Source organism: Prosopis cineraria, unplaced genomic scaffold (assembly GCF_029017545.1).
Source record: "Prosopis cineraria cultivar Desert tree isolate PC_DT_omini unplaced genomic scaffold, ASM2901754v1 PC13, whole genome shotgun sequence".
NCBI classification, from domain to species: Eukaryota; Viridiplantae; Streptophyta; class Magnoliopsida; order Fabales; family Fabaceae; genus Prosopis; species Prosopis cineraria.
Window position 1 is genome coordinate 39,895,340 of NW_026555344.1, and position 22,149 is coordinate 39,917,488.

At 30.7% G+C, this 22,149-nt stretch overlaps 1 protein-coding gene across 1 annotated transcript; it reads right to left on the minus strand.

The window, feature by feature from the left end:
* Positions 1-18,289: 18,289 nt before the first annotated feature.
* LOC129290637 (LRR receptor-like serine/threonine-protein kinase RGI2) lies at positions 18,290-22,133 on the minus strand. Its single transcript, XM_054927463.1, has 2 exons — positions 19,052-22,133; positions 18,290-18,941 (listed from the first exon to the last, which is right to left on the minus strand). Exons 1-2 carry the CDS (start codon positions 21,957-21,959, stop codon positions 18,424-18,426), a joined length of 3,426 nt encoding a protein of 1,141 aa, XP_054783438.1. The 5' UTR covers positions 21,960-22,133; the 3' UTR covers positions 18,290-18,423.
* Positions 22,134-22,149: the final 16 nt, after the last annotated feature.

The window sequence follows — 22,149 nt, forward strand, 5'->3', positions numbered from 1 at the left end:
GTGGGGGTAAGATTTTTTTATTTTGTTTATTAATTTCTTGGGATATGCCAATTAGAGTTGTCCATTAGTTTGAAAATAGCTAGGGTTAGACGGCTAGTCCAAAAACAAAAAGGCTGATTTTTTTTATGCCCTTTTATTATTATTTTTTAAAATATAATCTAAAAAAATAAAAGATTAAATATATAACTAAAATAAATGAAAACCTTAAACTCATTCATCCCTCCCTTATTTATTTATTAAAATTTAACTGATAATGTTAGTTAAGTCTCATTTTTATTGCTGTTAGTTTTAATGTTGCTGTTGAATATTAAACTTAAATGTTTAATTTTTTTATATTTATTGTGGTGTAAATTAATTTAAATTTATTTTCTTAAACTTAATCTTATATGCAATAACTTTTATTAGAATTGTATATATTTTTAGAATTTTATATTGAAAAAAGCCAAAAAAAAAAAAGGAATGAGGCTCTAAAGACTAGGGTTGAACTTTGTAAAAGAGAGCTCTAAGATATAATTGAATTTATTAAAGTTAGCCCGTTTTAAGTTCATGCCTTTTAAAGATTGACCCGACTCTAATTGATAGGTATAATACCAAGCAAGTCTTGACTCTTGAGCACGGAACAAAAAATTTATTTCATTCTTCATCATACTCCACCCTTTATTTCGTTCGATTTTGTTTTGGATATAATAATAATAATAATTTCCCATGCGATGCATGGAGGTATTTTAATATTTACAAGATAAACATAAAATACAAGTACGAAAATAAAAAAATAATTTAATTTAATGCACCCAGAATTTATTATTTTATATCAATTAAAATTAAAATGACTATATTTTAAATTGTTTCATCCATATATAGTGTAAAATATTTTTAATTAAATCGCATCTTCAATAAATTAGTTAATTATCTTTAAACTAATAATACATTTCCATATTCACCTAAGACTAAATATGAAATGATTAATTTATTATTTTTTAAAAAATACATTAATTACACTTTGAAACACTAAAAATATCTTATATTTTTAAAAGGAACAAGTATATTAATATAAAATTAATTGGACTTTACTAAATGAAAAAAATGGTTGATAGAAAATTGTGATTTACTAAATCGTTTTAGTCATTGGTGAAACCAAACTTATAAATACTTATACCAACCTAGTGAATCATATAAAATTAGTTATAGATGGGGTATTAAAATAATTTCACACAAATTTAATCACAAAGAAATTCCTTAGGATCTCACTATCATTATCATATTTTGTGAGACCAAATTATCATTTTTATATTTAAGAGGAATTTATCTAGCATTCTCCCTACTTTGAACTGAGGTTTAAAAAAAAAAACTTTCTACTCATTTGCATGATTAATTGAAGGAAAAGTTGTGCTAACAAATATTTCTAGATTCCTTAATGGTTGTCCATGTAAATTAAAATTTGAGCAACAACTTCTATTTTATATTTTGTTACTATTATTGATAGAAGGTTGAGAAATTTTTGAATAATACAAAATATATTTCTTATGTCTCTTGGGCTTTGAGTTTACACACATGGTGCAGAAAGCACTTGGAAAAACAAACACAATAGGCTAACTAGCATATATTTATAGTCCAAAAATAAATCAAGAAAACAACAAGAACTAAACCAAGCAAACTAAGGCACGTAAGCCTAAAAGATAAAAACCTAGGCACATAAGCCCAAAAGATAAACACTATTAAAAAATTTAAACTACTAAAATAATCCAAAATAACCTAACCCAATACTAATTCTCAACACTCCTTATAAAGTTATGTTGGAAGAGATTTAGGGAATCTAACTTAGATAGCATACTGTCACGGATGATATCTCCGTGACCGTGTAAAGATCAATGTAATGAGCGATCCGCTGGTTAACCTCGCACAATATGGGTAAAGGGGGCGATATTGGCATTGGGGGTGTTCTGCCTCAATCTTCGGACTGAGTGCACAACTGGTCGAGGGCTAGTGCCGCCTCCCTGATGAGCCCATGGCAGGGCGAAACCAGTGTGATCCGTACGTGATAAGGCTTGTCCTGAGGATTATGGGGTCCTCCAGGACACCGCACGGGCGCCGTGTGCTGTGCCAGACTCTCAGCTCGTGACAATACGCTCATGAGCTGTTTTTCCAAGAGCCTTTGTCAAAACATTTGCTTCTCATTCCCTTGTTTTCACATGTTTTAAGCTTTAACTTATCTTGTACTTTCTCTCGCACAAAATGATAATTAATCTCAATATGTTTTGTCCTCGTGGTACATTAGGTTTGAAGCTATTTGTATGGCAGCCTTATTGTCATAATGTACATGAATAGGAGTTAGATTATTAGAAACATGTAAATTTGTTAACAATCCATTCAACCAAACTAATTTAAAAACAATGCTACCCATAGCTCTATATTTTACCTCAGCAAAAGACCTTGAGACAATGCTTTGTCTTTTAGGTTTCCATAAGATTATAGCTCCTCCTATTTTAATTAAGAAGTCGGTGATAGATCTTTGTGATGTAGGGCATGTGGCCTAATTTGAGTCACAAAAACCTTCTAATCTCATATATCTTGAAAAGGGAAAGAAGATCCCTTAACTTGGATTTTTTTAAGGTTAAAGTTTATTTCTGTCCCTAAACTATACATGAAGGGTCATAAATACTCCTAAATTCAATTATGGGTCAATTCTATTTCTTAATTTTAAAGATTTCCTTTATCAAATTCAGGGTGTACTTATACTGATTAAGAACAATTCCTTTACTTGACTTCGTTGTTTCAATCCCAAGAAAGTATTTTAATAAGCTTAAATCTTTCATTTTTAAAATTATTATGTAGATAACTCTCAGTTGTCTCTATTCATGCTAGACTATTTTCAGTTATAACAAGATCATCTACATGAGCCAACACAACAATAAATTCATTTTCACACTATTTAGTAAATAAATAACAATCAAATTTGCTTTGTACGAAACCATCAACTATTAAGGCTTTACAAAGTTTGACATTCCACTCTATTTCAAGCCATATAATGATTTTACTAGTTTATACACCTTCTTTTCCCCTTGTTTACTAAACCCTAGAGGTATTTTCATGTATACCTCTTCATTTAAATCCCCCTGCAGAAAAGCATTATCAACATTCATTTGAAAAGGATTCTAGTTATATTTTGCAAATATAGCTAAAACAAAACACATAGTAGGTAATTTGACAATAGGAGAATGTTTCTAAATAATCTATTCCTTCTACTTGACTAAAACCCTTTTCCACTAATCTTGCTTTTAGTTTACTTAAGCTACCTTTAGCATTATATTTTTTTTTCTTGAATACCCATTTGCAACTTATAGCTTTCTTCCTAAGGGCTAAGTCAATTATTTCCCATGTGTTGTTCCTCTCCAAAGCACTAACCTCATCTTTCATGACTTCTATCCATCTTTCATCTCTTATAGCCTCTTCAAATGTGTCAGGTTCAATTATGTCATCAGTTCATGCTATAAAATCCTTATATGATTGTGATATATTTGCATAGCTTATACTATGTTGTATAAGATATAGAATTTTTGTATTTCCTTTTCTATCTATTTTATCGAAAAATTCTAAACTAGAACAGTCATAATCTCCAAGTCAAGTGGGTGTTTGTCGATTTCTAACTAGCCTAGTATTTTATGATTCCAAACTATTCTGTGAGGCATTATTACCTAAATCTATCTCATTCACAAGATCAAAAATGACATTCAAAGCAGGATTACAGACATAATCAAATAAAAAGGGATAAGAAAGCCTTACCAAATCTTGGCCTTGTGTGCAAGTGTCTGCATCTGTAAAAGGAAACTAATTCTCAAGGAATATAACATCTTTATTAGCAAACATATTATCATTCTTAATATTACATAGAATGTAACCCTTTTAATTGTTTGGGTAACCTAAAAAAAAACAAGCCTCAAATCTAGTTTCAAACTTATCCAATTTGCTTAGAAGTTTAGCATAAGCTAAACAACTAAAGACCTTTAAATTAGATAAATTAGGATATAGGCTTTTGAAAGTTGGAACCTTAGATAGAATTCTATTTATTAAATAAACTACAATCCTGACAACCTCTCCCTAGAATTTTGTTAGGATGTTAGCTTGAAAAATCAGACTTCTAGAGACTTATAGGATGTGTTTGTGTTTTCTTTCAATAACCCCATTTTATTGAGGTGTGTAAACATAGCTAGTTTCATGAATAATGCCATTTTTTGAGAGATAAGTAGAAAGATCATGAGTCATGAATTTAGCACCATTATCACTTCGGATTTTCTTAACCTTAGTTTTAAACTAGTTTGATATAAGGCTAAAGAAAGTTTTCAAATAATAAAATGTTTCATTTTTATTTTGCATTAGATATACCCCTGTGTAATGAGATAAATCATCAATAATTGTTAATAAAAATTTGTAACCTTGATGAGTTGATTCCTTGCATGGCCCCCAAATATCAACATGAATCAAATCAAAACATAAGGTACTTTTTGTTTCACTTGAAGGAAATGATAGCTAAGTTTGTTTGGCTTTGAAATAAATATCACAATGAAAAATATTAATAAAATCTAACTTGTTTTATAGGGAGAAACATTTTTAAAGACAAAATTAAGGGTGTATCTTAGTCTTAAGTGCCAAATATTGCTTTCAAATGCATGATTACTAGTAAGAGCATTAAATGGAGAAAGAATACATTCATCTACCACATAAAGACTAGTGTTTATCCTACAATCATCTTGGTTTTGCCATTAAAGAGATGTTGTGTAAAATTTCAGATAAACAAGTAAGGTTACTCTTACTAATCCACCTTAATCTCCCAACATCACGGTAATTACCAAGTTTGTAAACTTATCACAAATAGGGATCTCACGTTTTCATAATTTAAAATACTCTCATAGACTTTTATCATTCTCAAATCAGAGTTTAAGACATGTGCAGAAGCATGAAATCCAAAATAAATGCATTTGTAAAAGAAGTAAGAAAACATTAATTTCTCCAAGATTAGCATGATACGCTATGGCTTACTTTAGATATGTTGCGGCTCATCTACCTTTTGGCCATTTATCATGGCACATTTCACAAAATTTGACAGCACTTTACGATCAAATAACAACACCCGGGATGAACTTTTAACATGTCTTAATTCTCCATCCAATGTCCAATTAAGGTGATCTAGGTATCTACATAGAGCTTTCTCTAGGTGTTTACATAGAGCTTTCTTTTAGCTTTAACTAATGGCATAGATTTTACAGCTAAATTATTTTTCTATCAAAAGTTGGATACCTTTTATAAATCTCACTCCTTTTTTACAATAACACACAACTAGGGTGCCCAAACCACAACACATATACTAAAAGCTTATACCAACCCATAGACCACACTCAATGTACCACTATGGACTCATGCAATAGACCACAATTAATCCAATATATATAATTCATAATTTCATACGCAACTTCTTAATTCATAAAAACATGAGGAGGAGTTAACTTTGCATAAATCCATATTTAGCCATGTCTAACCAATTACACAATATTCTACTTATACTAGTATTTTGGCCTTACAAAGCTTACAACTCCAACACAAATGAACTTAGAGCACAACATACATTTAGAACATCAAATATGAGTGCAAGTAGTTAAAAATGGATTATGCCATCCCAATTGGCAAATTAACAGTTGAAATATACACAAGTAAATCTAGAGGCTTACTATTTGAATTTACACACAATCCTAGACCTTTAGTTATTTTCCTTAATCCTGATCCTATGAGCTAGACCTTGTATTATTGAAAAAAGAAGGGTGAATACAAATACTTAGTAATCAAAGTCAATCTAGCCTAAACGATTGCATATCGATTAATTATGAATGCAAATGGAAATAAACTCATAATCATTATATGCACATATTTCAAATATAGCATTGGCCACAAAATAACAATTATATGACCGAACATGCAAAACATATCATTAGATGTATCTCAATTATACACATTTTAAGGTTGTAAAAATAACAACCATATACCCTTAATCAAAATACGTCGGACCATAATAATGACAATTATATGGCTAGAAATAGAATATGCATGATTAGTGTCAGCCTTCTACCCTCTTGATACTTCCGACATGAAACCAATGGTCATTCATTAGTTATATTTATAACTCAAATTAACCCATCCTTTCACTTGTGAGTAGTTATTGGGCTAAGATGAACCCACTCACTTATGATTTACGGGTTCCTCCAATGTTAACAACCATGAACTAGTGAAGACTAGTTAGGTTTGAGTCTCTTAAAGAACAATTAGGATAGTCTCTAATCAACTATGGGATAATGGCTACCTCCTGATTTCAATGGTTGGTACTGAGGCAAGTTTTCAATTCCAACAATAAGTCGTCATTATCACGTGGATTTACCAATCTAATTCTCTTCCTATTAGCAGACTCCAGCCAAATGATCATGCCATGTAAATATTAACACATTTTATGTAATTCTACCAACAATCATGTCATATCTCATTCATTACCACATTTTCTTCATTAAACAACACACATCTCCACATGCCAGATATCACAATTTATTCATTTCCATAAATACATGTACTTAATTAATATCATTGATAACATATGTATACATGCATATTATCCTCAATAATTCAACAAAAATTTCACACCACAAGATTCATCACATTACTAACATTTGCATCAATAGGTCCTCAGGCACAAAATAAATTTCAAATAATTTAGTTTAATTTACAAATAATTAACATACAACTATATAATTAAGATTTTCTCCCTGTTAGCTTAAACCTTTAAGAGGTTAAATGTTTACCCCTTAAGACACAAACTCCCAAAGCTTCTTCTTAAGCTTGAATAGTGCCAATTTAGTTATTCTATAATAAAATTACAAGGATATCATAATTATCCTTATTTGGGCAATTTCCAACATTCTAACTCCACATTCTCTTTCTATCAAATTTAAAAACTCACTTTCAATCATATCCAATGGGTGTACTTGGTTTCAATAACCCACATTGTCATTAATGAGCTAATAATCCACCATTAATGGCTTTAACATAACTCCAACAACCTTCTATTAATGTCATTTTTAACTATTAACGGCCCTTAACTAATCAAGACTTGTAAACTCATTAATACTAGGTTAAAATATTTTAAATAACTCTCATTATCTCTATTTTAGCTAATAGGTTCTAACCCGTTACTCATATAGACCAAAAATTACCATTACTACTCAAACCTTAACTTAACTCTTTAAGAAAATGGAAAACAAAAGGAGGAAAAGAGATTAAGAACCTTACCTTAGGTGATTATAAGCTTTAAAATGCTCCCAAACCTTAAAGGAAACAAGCCCTAGCAAAAAAACCTTGGTCCTTTTCATTTTCTCATTCTTTCTCTCTTCTAGTTTTAGTATGTTTCATGTACTCTTTATTAGAAAAATTGACCATTCACCACAGCGCATACAGCACACGTTATGGCACATGACACATATAGGTTCTTCTTCGTTGGGTTCCATTTGTGCACTATAAAAAATATTCTGCACGCTGCGGAATATGGCATAGAGGATCTTTCTTTAGCTTTTCTCAACTTTTGATATCGGGTGGCCTGACTTTACTTCAAACCCATATTTAAAGTTTAAATTGCAACCAAACTTACTTTCTAGAACTCTCTGGCCACACATCACATTAATTCACCTAATTGCTCTCTTTTACTTAACTTAATCTTAATTAGTTTTTCATAATGTTACATCCTATAAAACACAGACATTAGGGAAAAAGGCAACAAGTGTTTTTTTATAAGTCATGAGATGAAAATTAAGTCATAGCAAATCTTCAATGCATATAATATGTTATCTAATATTATGTCATTAAATAATCTAATACTTTCAGTGTGTGTTATAGTCAATTTTGCTACATTAGGTACTTTAATTTTTTATGTGGGTTCAATGTATTTTTCATCTTGATCTAGAAATGATAGATTACTTATTATGTGATAGGTGACTCTTGAATCTAATAGCCAATGTGTACATGCTTTGTGTGTGGATGATAATGAGGAGAGAATTGAACCTGAAGACTTAGGCTCACCTATGTCTTTTAAAGTCACTGCACCTATTGTGAGTGGCTTGACAGATAGTGCTTTTACTTCTTTCTTTAAATTCTCTATGATTTGTTCATATTCCTTTTGAGAAAGGATTTGGTGCTCAGATGAGGTTTCATTTTGTGACTCAAATGGATAGAAGAACTAAATCCTTTTGGGTGATTAGTTGTTTTGAATTAGATGCCACCAACACGACCTCTGCCTCCTTAGAAGTTTAAGGGAAACCTAATTATGTGGAAGCAATTATCTCTTGTATGCCTTTTTCTATGGCAGTATATGTACTAATCTAACTAATTGCCTCTAGCACTTCCTTGTCCATATCTTTCTCTAACTATTGTCATTATAGCAGAGTATTCAAATGTCTAAAGCAAAGATGAAGAAATTGACTGTTGATCTTCCACTTGAGAAACAATTGAGTAAGCTTGATTTACCATGGGCAATGACTTCATGAGCAAGATTTGACTTCTTGCAGCTTGATATGAATCATTAAGACTCATAAGGAATTGGAAAAGCCTCTGTTGCTAATATTTTTCCCATACTTAATAGAAGAATTGCATTTGCAGTTAGCAAGAGGGATTATAATCGAATATTCCTCCCACATTCCTTAAGTCTTGTAAAATATCCTAATATAGTCATACCTCCTTGGCTGAGAGAATTGATGAGACGATGTAAACTATAATTTTTGTTCCGTCTATGACATCAAACTATTCTCCAAGATCTTCCCGAACGAGATGAGCATCTTTAGAGAAGGTGATGCTAGCAGTAATTTCCTTAGAGATGAAGTTAATCATCCAAGAAAGAACAATCGCATTACATCTGTCCCACTAAACTCGAAATTTCTCATCAAGGGTCTCTCTTCTACAAGATCCATCAATTATCCCAATATTGTTCCTAACTTGAAGAGCCATCCTCATTGCACGGCTCTAGAAGCGTAATTGGTTGCACCAGTGAGTGGTTAAGCACTTAAGGTTATGGCTTGAGTGTCGGATAGATGCAGGTAGAGTAGGTGATTCATGTCAAGTGCAAAAGTGGAGCATTGTTGTTCTTCTATGTTAGACATATTGCCAGGAGTTGTTTTCAACAGATGTGGCATCAGAAATGAAGGGAGGATGTATTCAATGAAGGTGAATAAAGGAGAAAAGAAAAGATGTCGTCGATTCAAAAAAGAAGGAAAACTCAAGTTTAGGGGTTAGTGTAGAAGCGAAAACGAGCAAGGCAAATTTGCTGCTACCATGATAGAAGGTTGAAAAATTTCTAAATAATATAAAATATATTTCTTATGCCTCTTAGGCTTTGAGTTTACACACATGGTGCAGGAAGCACCCAGAAAAACTAACACAATAGGCTAACCAACATATATTTATAGCCTAAAAATAAATCAAGAAAGCAATAAGAACTAAACGAAACAAGCTAAGGCATGCAGGCTCGAAAGATAAAACCTAGGCACACTGGGAAAAAGACAAACACTATTAGAAAACCAAAAATAAAATAACCCAAAATAACCTAACCCAATACTAATTCTCAATGATTATGCATGTTTAAAACATGTAAATAGTTTTCTAATTCCTCAACTTCTAGCTTGAAAGATTAATAAACAACTTCATGTTTTCTAATTAAAGTATAATTAGGTTATTCTCTTTCATAATTTGGTGGTCCGTGCATCATCTTTGAGAAAAATGAAACATATTTTATAATAAACCATACACTAAAATTTATGTCATAACATGTAACAAACGAGCTTAAGGAAGAAATGAAATGGGTGCTTGAGTTGATAACTCATGAGCCAGAAGTTATCATTGTATAGACGGGCAAGGAAGAAGGACAAAAGGTGTGAAAAATTTTGTTGATCAGCATTCTCTTTCTCTCTGTGCATCTTCCTCTGACCCGTCTAATGTTTTTCTTTTCTTTCCCTTTCTCTGCTGCTATTTTCTATTGTTCGAGGGTTAGTTGTAATTAAGTTCTATAGCTTGTTGATGATCCGAGATTATGGCCTGTTTGTTTAAGATTAAAAAATAGGTAATTTTTAGGTAGTTTAGGGATTTTATAAAAAAATATTTATTTTGTAGAGATTTTATAAAAAGCAGACATTATTTTGTGTTTGGTTACAATAATAAAAAATGATTATTAGTTAGTTATTTTAAAATTTTATAATATCTCCCTTGATTTTTATTATATTATTTTAAAATTTTATGATATTTTTGCATATTATGCCTCTTTACAATAATCTTTTATCTACGACATTAGATTATTTTCAGTAGCTACTCAAAGTAGCTTTTTAAGATAATTAGAAATCTTTCCTTTTAGATTCTGATTATTTTTAAAAAGTTAAAGAAACATCATAAAAAACTAACAAAATAGATTTTTTTAAACAAAATAAGTGATTAATAAGTCAAAACAAATGAGCCCTATGTTGATGAATTCTATTAACGCTTAATGGATAATATTACGAAGTATATCAATTTCTACCCATTACTTGTGTAATCTCTTTATTTTACTTGGTTAATCGTTACATAATAATATTAATAATTCACAATTATACCTAAAAGTAAAATAAAAATAAAATTTATGTTTTTTTGGGCCAAAGAAAATAAAAATTATGTATACACATAAGAAATAATGGTTTTAAATTAAGCAAATGAGCTAATTGATATTATAGCACTATTTATCAATGCTAATTGATACTATAGCTCTATTTATCAATCATGTCCATGACAAGAAAGACACCAGGCCGATTAAAGAGTAGAAAAGTTTAGCAGAGACAATTGTGAGAATGCTTTTTTGTAGCTAGGTTTTATATTTCAAGCTTTGATATACTATTCTATATTAATATATATATATATATATATATATGCTATCTCTCTCTCTCTATATATATATATATGCTATCTCATGTAAAAGGATATCAATATATAATATTTGTTATGTTTGAATTGTTATTTACTATTAAGTAAAAATATTTCCCGGATGTTACATAAGAATATTGATTTTTGGCACAAAGTAGATGGTTTAAAAATGGAGAAAATTTTAATGAGGTTTTTTTGACCTAACTTAATGTCAGTCAAAACTCCTAAAATTATGAAATTTCACTATACATGTAGAGAATTAAAATGAAATTAAAAAATTGATTGAAATGATTTTATTATCTTTGGTAAAATGGACAACACGACGTAAGTAGAATTTGCAACTTTTATTAACAACATAACACCAGTATAAATATAAACACATGAAACTAGGCACATGCATGAACAACTCATATAGAAAAAATAAATAATTGATATATGAAAAATAAATAATTGATTTAAGTAGAATGAGAATTGCCTTATATAAATTGTTCATGCACCTAGCTTCAATAGAGACAAAAGTCATTTTAATCAACTCTTTACTTTCATTTTAGTTAGCACCATTAATTACGGTTCAGCCTATTAGGTTGGCCTTTTCAAGCCTAAAAATATCAAGGGCCAACCTCTATTTTAAAATAAAAAATGATAATTTTAACTTAAAAGGGCCAATCCTTTTAAGCTTGACAATAAAAAGGCTGGCCATTTTAAACTCTTTTATTATTATTATTTTTTAAATTTCAATGTGAAAAAATAAAAATATTAACTAAAAGAAGTAAAGACCTATTACGGTAGACTCATTTCTCCCTCCCTCATCCATCAACTTCAATTCCACAGGAAGAGTTGAGAGTCTCCCATGGTCAATTCCTTTTTTACCTTGCCCTTACGCTATCCTTCACCTTGGTGAGTATAGATGATTTTTTTACTAAAATTAAGTTGGGCCGAAGGATATTCCTTAAAATTTTGGGAGAATTATAGTTAGGTCTCACATAAGAGAATTAATTATTGCAAGATATATTGACAACTGAACTAAACTGTATTAACAACTGGTTGTGTTATCAATACAGTTTAGTTCAGTTGTCAATGAATCTTGCAGTAATTAATTCCTTTGTATGAGACTTTAATATAATTGTCCCTAAAATTTTCCCAAAAAATATGCTATACACTTGTATTGAAAAGGTTTAATGAATAAAAAATAAAAATAGTTCGATTTAAATGTCACGCCATAATAATTAACAGTAAATAAATAGTAGAAAAATGAACTTATTGGCATGCATGTCTATATATATAAGAGTTCCTATTCTTATTATCTCAAATATTTTGCATGCCAAGAAAAGCATGACTTAATTTTTTTTGGAATTATCTAATATATAGAATAATTAATAAAAATAAATAAAAAAACTAAAACGAAAAAAATTAGAATGAAAAATGATTCTCGTGTCGTTATTTTATAAATTGTAACAAATCGATTTTAAAAAAATATAATATTGTAATTAGAAATGCATAGTATTAAATATTAAAAGAATTTATTTATTATATACGTACTAAAAAAATAAATGAGGTTTTTTTTTTTGGAAGAAACCTGCAACGGTGCCTGCGGATCATCTTCCAAAGTAATATTTATTATGGTTATATAATTATATGAATCTTGACCAAATTTCTTGCTATGTAAGTACACATGTTTTAGCGATTGATGCTGAAAAATATAGTTTCAACTTGTCAATATCAACTTTGGCAAAAATAAAAAATAAACTGCCAATATCAAGAATCATCGCCAAGTCTTTTATATATATATATATATATATATATATAATACAAGAATAATAATCACTTTTCTAAACTTGACAGGTATGCATTGTTTTAGGATAAATGAATAAATTTAACCATCAATTATTTTTTAAAAATATTGAGTAGCCGATATTATGAGGTAGTATAAAATAAATTTTTAATTTTTAAAAACAGAACATCTAACACTCACTGTCAATTTTACTCGACAGACGCTAGGCAGGGCTGCAAAATTTGATTAAAAATGACATGTGACACTTCACCTCAGCATATATAAAGGTACAAATTCACTCAATAGATACTAGGCAGAGCCCACAAAATTTGATTGAAAATGACACGTGACATTTCATGTCAGCATGTGTAAAAGTAAAAATTTAGCCACAAATTATTTTTTGAGGAGCACTAGATAGTCTCAACTATTAAAAAAAACCATCCAAAACCTTCTCGTCAATTTTGATCAAGCATTATTTTTTTTAGACTTAGAGGACTTATAACGTGTCAATCTCTTCAATTTTTTTGCTTTTATTTTTAATATCAACTCGAGAAGAAAACTCTCAAAGAATTCTTATTTGAAGACATTTTCAAGCATAACACCAATGAAGTAGAAGAGGAAGAAGACAAAGGTTTTATTTTAATCTCTGTGGCAATTCGAGCGAAATAACAGTTTGAATTGTGATGCTATTACACGTGAGAGAAACTTAATTCAAATGCCATGGCTAAATTAAGCTTGAATCAAGCTTCTCTTACGTGTAATAACATCACAATTCAAACTAGTGTTTCGTTTAAATTGCCATGGAGGTGTAAACAAAACTTTGTCTTCTCTCGCTTCTTCTTTCACTTCATTAGCATCTCCCCCTTAAATGTTTTTATATAAAATTTTTTTAAATCTCTTTTTCTTGAACTGAGACTAACAACGAAAGTAAAAAGATGGAAGAGATTAACGTGTTGTGAGTCTCATAAATTTAAAATTAAACAATATTTGGTCAAAATTGATAGAAAGATATTAGATGATTCATTTTTTATAGTAGAGACTACCAAGTATTTCTCAAAAAATAATCCATGACTACATTTGCATATTTATTTGTTGTGGTGTTGTGCCAAATGTCGTTTTAGTCAAAAATTCATGGCCCCACATGGAAAGTTAACATCTACTAAATAAAAATTAACAGAGGGTATTGCATGTTCTCTTTTTGAACGTTAAGAATTTATTTCACATTATCTTATAATATAAGCTATCCAGTGCTCTTAAAAAAATAATTGGAAGTTAAATTTGCACCTTGACCTACCATATTAAAAATAAAGCTAATTTTAGGCTATTCACATCATCATTAATTCTTAAAAATATTTTTTAAAAATAATATCAATATTATCTCAAAAATTTGCTTTCCTCTATATTCCAAAATATTCACGCACACGATCTCAACAATAACGTCTCAACTAATTTACAATTTTAAATTTTAATTTTAATAGTCTTAAAAAATATCAAATATCATAACTTTCTCAATTAATCTTATTAGTATAATAGATTTTATAATTCTAATAACTATCCTTTAATTCCTATTACTTTAAATATTTTATATTTTAAATTTACAGAATTTAGATTTATATGTGAAATTTTTGAAATTTTTGAATCACTAATAACTTCCTTATCATGTTTGTTCCCTAATATCATAACTCATTTATTTTTGGATTTCATAATTTGGTATGTATCCTATTTTAAAATTATTTACATTTAAATCATTTTAATTAATTAGTGTAATAGATTTTATCATTTGAAGAACCACTCCTTAATTCTTATTAATTTAAATATTTTAAATTTAAATTTAAAATTTATAAAATTTAGATGTAAATGCAAAAGTTTTGAATCTAAAACTTCTTCCATATCCTATGATCTTCATTATCTAATATCATATTCTCTTTGTTTTAGAATTCAAAATTTGCGATATACTATATTTTACAATTATTTAAGTTTAAATTAATTTAATTAATTATTGTTATAGATTTTTTTATCATAATAACCAGCACTTAATTTAACTTTTTCCTAATTTTTAGGTGCATATTTTTGGCTTCCCACATTAACTTCTGTACACTCAAAATTCCCTTCATTATCCTTTCTTCCCAAAATTATATTTCTAATTTTGTATTCTCCAAAGTAGTTGCCATTGATGTTGTCTGTTGCACACACTATATTTGCCTATGCTCCTGACATGCTATGCTTCAAGTAAATTCCAAGTTCACGATAGTCATATTAGTGGATGCATCATAATCCTCTTCCTCTCTTTCAAATCAATCAAAAGCTTGTTTGAATTTCAGTTAAATATAATTAATTAAAAATAATTAATTAATATAATTAATTTTAATTATAATTAATTATGTTATAACATGATTTGTTTGGATACTAAAATTGATTTTAACTGTATAAATTATCATAAAGAACATTGCTTTTTAAATTAAATTATCAATAAAGTTGTATTTAATATTATTAAATTTGTTAAATTTGATTTAAGAAGTAAAATATATTATTTAACAGTGAAATTGAATATATAAACAACCTCTTATAACTTATTTCAAAACATAATTCTGACTTAATAATCATTTATCAAAATTTGTTGCTGTTTGGATAACTTTCATTAAAAAATCAATTTTGGCCCAAAAAATTAGTTTTATATGCTTTCCAAATAGGCAGCAAGTCTCACTTTTCATCAAGTTCCTTCAAGACGTACTATTTCTCATTGCAAATTGCGAAAGGTGTGGTTCTCATGCACACGTGTCATCCTTTTTTTTTTTTGAAAAAAAGAATTTTTCATTTAGTTTTTTTTTTTTAACAACCTTCTGCTAATATTGTTCAAATTAATCTTTAAATATAGTTTCTACCCCAATTCAACATGCTAGTGATGCAATCTTAACTTCAAATTTTTCATAATTTAACCACCTTGCAATGTTTGCCGTGTCCTTTCTTCTGAATTCAAGGTTTAGTTCTACGTCATTGATACATCTAGATATATTACAACTGTTTTTTATCACGAACTCTCTTGCTTTATGAAGTGTAATATTGCTTAGGGGCGTGGGATAATTGTGATTCATAGTGATTTTATCTTTATTGAAGGATTGTATTCAAGCTCTTCTAGAATTGAAGTTTAGGATTCACGCTTTTGCTCCAATATTTATATTATTGATGAGCTGTCACTGATTTATGAATTTATCATTAATCACTATTGTTTAAACATTCAATTTTTGGCCAAAAAAATTCAAAAAAGTTCAATAATGTAACTAATATAATATGAAGTTAATTAAATATCACGGTTTCACGTAATATCATAAATAGCACTCATTTGAAAAAATGATAGAAAAATTCATTTAAATTATATAAACGATAGATTGGTCTTACGAAACGGCATAAATTTTTTGAAATTCTAAAGGATATTTTTATCATTAGGAAATTATTAGAAAGGAAACTTTTGCCCTTTATTCATATTAAAAAAATTCACAACTTTTATTCACATATTAATATTTTTTTTAAATTTGCAACAATTGAATAGATATTTGCAAGTCCTGATTTGTAGGTCTTAATATGTATCAGGTGTTGAAAATTTATAACTTTTCATTCACAACTTTTGTTCCTATATTAATAACTTTTACTTTTAAATTCACAATAATTTAATAGTTATTTGCAACTCTGCATTTGCAGGTCCTAATATACATCATGTATTGAAAATTCATAACTTTTCATTTATAATTTTTTGTTCTTATATTAATAACTTTTGCTTCTAAATTCATAATAATTCAATAATTATTCACAACTCCGCATATATAGGTCTTGATATGCATCATCTGTTAAAAATTCATAACTTTTGTTCACAATTTTTGTTTCTATATTAACAACTTTTATTTTTAAATTTGTAACAATTCAATAGTCATTTGTAATTTCAAGGGTTTTTGTTTTATGTGAGGGCAATTTGGTTATTTTTTTAATTCCCTAATGACAAAAAAATCCCATGAGACTCAAAGAAATTATGTCATTTTGTAGGACCAATCTGTCATTCACATAATTTAAATAGATTTTTTTTGTCATTTTTTCTACTTATTTTATAATATTTTTAGCTTTAATTACAATTTTATTTTAAAATATCATTATGTAGTGTACTTTCTTCAACAATTTTAAATGATTTACTACTCAAAATACTTTTATTTAATGTGATGACTTATTTTAAATGATTTAATATGAATATACTTTTGAATAATTATACACACACATATAATGCAATGACTTATTTTAAACGATGTACTATGATTTGTTGATAAAAAATGTTAACTACCTATACATGTATATAGCTACTACTATTTTATAATATTTTGTTGATTCATCTAACAGGTGTAGACTAGGGGTGTTCAATCTTATACCTATTCTGGTTTGCTCAATTTTGTTTTGGTCATATCAAAATAGGTCTTTTTTAATGTGAAAATAATCGAGACAAAATTTTATTGGACAGAATGAGAAAGATATTTGAGGCAGAATAAGACATGAGATTACCCTTGGGATATCCCGTGCTGTCCAAATATATATATATATATATATATGTATATGTATGTATGTATGTATGTATGTATTTTATTTTAAAAATATTCATTAAATATATTAATTATATTAATATAATTTATAACTATATCAATTGTATTAATTATAATTTCAATACATACAATTCCTATTTAAAATTAAAATTTTTTTATATTGATAATTTTAATGACACAAAATAAGCAATACATGATAATCTCTTTCTTTACAATACATTAATTCTATTAATATAATTTATTTTTATATCTATTTATTTAATAATTTTGTTTATGTCATATTTCTTGCTTTATTTTTAGAAAAGTGACTAGGTTAACCTATCTTAACTAAAGAAGAAGCACAAAAACTTAATGTAGTATTTGTCTTGTTTGCTATTGTTACTCTTATAACCTAAATATCACTTTTAATTTATATCATAATGTGTTAAATCTTATGTATGCTTGGCTTTAAATTGTACATTTATAATTGTGATTGATGTAATTTAATAATTAATTTTAAAGTGTTGTAATTTATGTATTCATATTGTGTTGGTTTTAAATTTAATAAGTTATGTGATTTGAAATTTTAATAAATGTTGTTATTTAAGCATTTCTTTCATATTGTCCTCTTTATTCTAATAACAGAATGTCCCAATTCCATCCTATCCTGTCCTAATTTTCAACGGGACGTGATGACTTTTAGAACGGGAAAAAGATATGAGACAAAAATTTAATTCCGATCATTTTTTAAAATAGGACATGAGACAAGAGTGTCTTAATCTCGTCTCATGAACACTCCAAGTGCATAGCACGGGGTATATATATTGATTCATATAATAATACAGAATGCTTTAATTAATTCTTCTTATTTTTTGTTTTTTTCATACTCAATATAATTGATATTTGTATTGCGCTGTGTTAACGTCTCTGCTTCTTTTAGTTTAAACTTTAAATGTCGCATTTAAAGACTGCAAAGGAAGAAAACGAGATGGAACGAAGCTTATTTGCCGATCACAATTATTAAGACATGTACACAAAGAAACCGGAGTCTTGAAAGTTGAAACTCATAAGCGTCCGTATTAAACATTTCATGTTAAGCAAACCGTAAAAGCCTATCCACATCATCGTTCCTGACTATTTGAATGCGACTTCCGTATTGGAGGACGAAGGAGAGACAAACAGAGAGGCAGAAAAACTAGTGTTGTTGCTGTTTATTGGGTATGAGTGCTTCATCGTATTCCCTCTTGGGTCTTGATCACTTGAACTATTATTATTATTGTTATCTTCTTCATTTGCAGAAGATCCGTGAAGAAGCACATCAACTTTCATATATTCCTCCCTTTCCTGCCTGATCTCTTTAAGCATTGCAGCTACATCTTTCATGGTTGGCCTATCTTCTGGCCCTGGATTCACACACAACAAAGCCACCCCCAAAGTCTGCAATATTTCTTCTATTTCGGGTTCAGGCCTTGCACATAGGCTTGGGTCTAGCACTTCACTTCCTCCTCTTTTCTGTCTGACCCAGTCAACAATGTGGAGCCCGTCTGGTATTGTTGGGTCAATTGGTTGCTTCCCTGTTAGCACTTCTAATACAACAATCCCATAACTGTACACGTCACTTTTCTCTGTTATCTTCATCATGTATCCATATTCTAGAAATCACAAGAAGCCCAAAAATTAGTGGTGAATGATAAAATATATGTTAACATAGGAGACTTAGCAAGATATGAAGAGATGATCTTTAGGACCATATGGTACTGACCAGGAGCGATATAGCCATAGGAGCCGGCCAGTGTGCTAGAGGATCTTGCGAAATCTCCATCATCAACAAGTTTAGCAAGCCCAAAATCAGCAATGTATGGCTCAAAATGAGGACCTATGAGAATATTGTTGGCCTTGATGTCCCTATGAACAATGGGAGGAACACAATCATGGTGAAGATAAGCCAAGCCTTGAGCTGCTCCCAGCAATATCCGATACCTGATGTCCCAGTCCAAGCAGTTTCCACCACTTCGTTCATGAAGCAAACTTCCCAGGCTCCCATTTGGCATGTAGTCATACATGAGTAGCCTAGTATTTCGGTTCCAACAGCAACCGAGGAACCTCACAATGTTCTTGTGTCGAATGGAACCCAAGGTTTTAACCTCAGCTGAGAAGGAATCACGAACTCCTCCTCCATGAACTGCTAGCTTGTCATTTTGCCGATCATATCCAGTACCCAATGTTGTTGGCCATAGTTTTTTCACAGCAATGACATCACCATTTTCTAGTTCTGCACGATAAACGACCCCAGAACATCCTTTTCCAATCACATTAGAGTCAACCAGACATTTTAGGACCTGATCGATAGTGAAGTTTAATTTTTGAAATGGCGTGAACTGCCAAGGCCATGAATCCCCTCCCATCTCAGAATTATTGTCATCTTGAGCCCTTTTCTTTGCTCGATACACTGTAAGAATTCCAAAGATTGCCATTGCAATGGTGAAGGCACTTAGCAATCCTAGGCACAATTTCATTCTCCTAGCCTTATTAGAATCACTATTATTGTGTATTTTTGTCATTGCAGAATTGCTAATGAAGCACGAGTCTCGGCCACTTGGACACAAGCCATGATTTCCTTCCAAATCTGTTGGTGACAATTGGTGGAATAACTTGATGTCCGGAAGATAACCAGTGAAAATGTTGAAGGAGATGTTGAGAGAAACAAGATTTTCAAGTCCTGAAAGTGCCACCAAATCTCCTTCAAGCTTGTTGTGGGAAAGGTCTAGAGCAGAAAGTTTGTTCAGAGAAGAAACCTGCGGTGGGATTACTCCAGATAATGCATTGTGACTCAAATTCAAAGTAATGTCAAGTGCTTCTATATCAAAAAGTTCTGACGGGATTCTTCCTGAGAGATTATTGCTACTTAGATCTAGCAATTGAAGACTTGAACAAAGGCCAAGTGACGAGGGTATTGATCCAGACAATGAGTTTTTGCTAAGGATAAGCCTAATAAGTGAAGTGAGTTGGCCAACACTCACTGGAATTTCACCAGAGAAATGATTCAGAGAAACATCTAAAACCTCAAGCCTTGTGAGCGAAGATAGAGAACTAGGTAAAACACCAGAAAGGGAGTTATTGCTAAGGTTCAACATTTGCAGTTCTTTGCAATTTCCTAACTCAACTGGCACTAAGCCAGTAAGATTATTCTCTGACAGATCGAGGAAGTTTAGGTTATTGAGAAAGCCAAGTTCTCTTGGAATCTCTCCACCAATTTTGTTGTTCAAAAGTCGAAGTCGAATGAGAGAACTACAATTACCAATTTCCTGGGGCATAGGCCCAGAAAGATGGTTAGAGATTAGCAGAAGCTTAGTCAGATTTTGAAGCTGAAATAAGCTAGGAGGTAAGCTATCAGTGAGTGAATTATATGACAAATCAAGAGCTTCTAGGCTGGCACAACTACCCAATTCAGAAGGAATGCTTCCTTCAAGTTTATTTTGCCAAGCGAAAAAGACAGTAAGCTTCTTCAACTTTCCAAGTTCAACCGGAATTGACCCTGATATCTGATTAGTATCTACCTGAAGCTGTATGAGGTTCGAAAGATTGGAAAGAACAGGCGGGATGGAACCAGACAAGTTATTGTTACTTAGCATAAGTTCTTCAAGATTCGAGAGGTTTCCAAAAGTAATAGGTATCGTTCCAGACAAGGAGTTTAAAGAAACATCAAGGATCTTCAAGTTCCAACAGTTACCAATTTCCTGAGGTATGCTTCCCACAAATTTATTCTGCCATAACAACATTTTCTCTAGTTTTTGAAGCTTTCCCAGCTCTTTTGGCAATGAACCGAGTAGCTCATTCTCGTACAAAAACAAGTTCACAAGCTCAGAGCAATTTCCTATTTCAGGAGGAATCTCACCAGACAACATAGTATTATAAATAGAAATTGTTTGGAGCAGCCTTAACTTACCCAAAGAAGCAGGTAATGAACCGGAGATTTTAGTGTCAGCCAGACCTAATATAGTCAAGTTACTGCAATCCCCAAGAGCATCAGGAATCCTCCCCACAATGCCATTGTTTCCTCCAGCTCTTATAACCACGAGATTTGAAAGCTTTCCCAGCTCAACAGGAAGAACTCCACTAAGATTATTATCTAAAATATTAAGGTTCTTCAAACTAACACAATCACCAAGCTCTTTGGGTATTTCCCCAGAAAGCTGGTTAGAGTTCAAGCTCAAACTTTGGAGGTTTTTTAGATTGCCGATGCTGGAAGGAACGACACCGACAAGATTATTTGAGCTAAGGTCAATGGTTATAAGCTGAGAGCAGTGTCCAATATCAGGTGAGATAAACCCAGAAAGGTTAGCCCCTGAAATGACAAGTTTCTGAAGAAAGGGAAAAGATGAAATGTTAGGAGGAAAAGGAAGCGCTAATTCTGTTGCTTGAATGTTTATCTCCGTGACAAGGTTTTGTGAAGAGCATTTGATGAAAGACCAGTTACAAGGGTTGGGGTTTGAAGGGTTCCAATTGGAAAAAGACGAAGGAGGAACAGAGGAGGAGGAGGAGGAGTGGAGCCATGAAAGTAGAACTTGACCTTCATTGTTTGAAGAAGACGAAAGATGAGGAAGAAGCAGAAAAAGAAGGTTGAAGAAGGAGGGAAGATGAAGAAGCGTGAAAGATTGCTGCCTCGACATTTGGTGGTGATTGTTGTGGTTGCTCAAGAAACGCCTCGGCCTTGGCACTGCCTCAAAAACTCCAAGCCACAAGCACTACGCTTGGCCTTGCATTGCCCCTCCCTCACACAGAGTCTGGAAGAGCTAGTGTTTAATACTATTATACTTGCTTTGAGGAAAAGTAACCAAGTGAGAAGCAAGAGGACAACAG

Coding starts and splice junctions, on each gene's coding strand:
- LOC129290637 (XM_054927463.1), bottom strand. CDS start 21,959: ATGTCGAGGCAGCAATCTTTCACGCTTCTTCATCTTCCCTCCTTCTTC. Junction 18,942..19,051: donor CTATGGCTATATCGCTCCTG/GTCAGTACCATA, acceptor TGTGATTTCTAG/AATATGGATACATGATGAAG.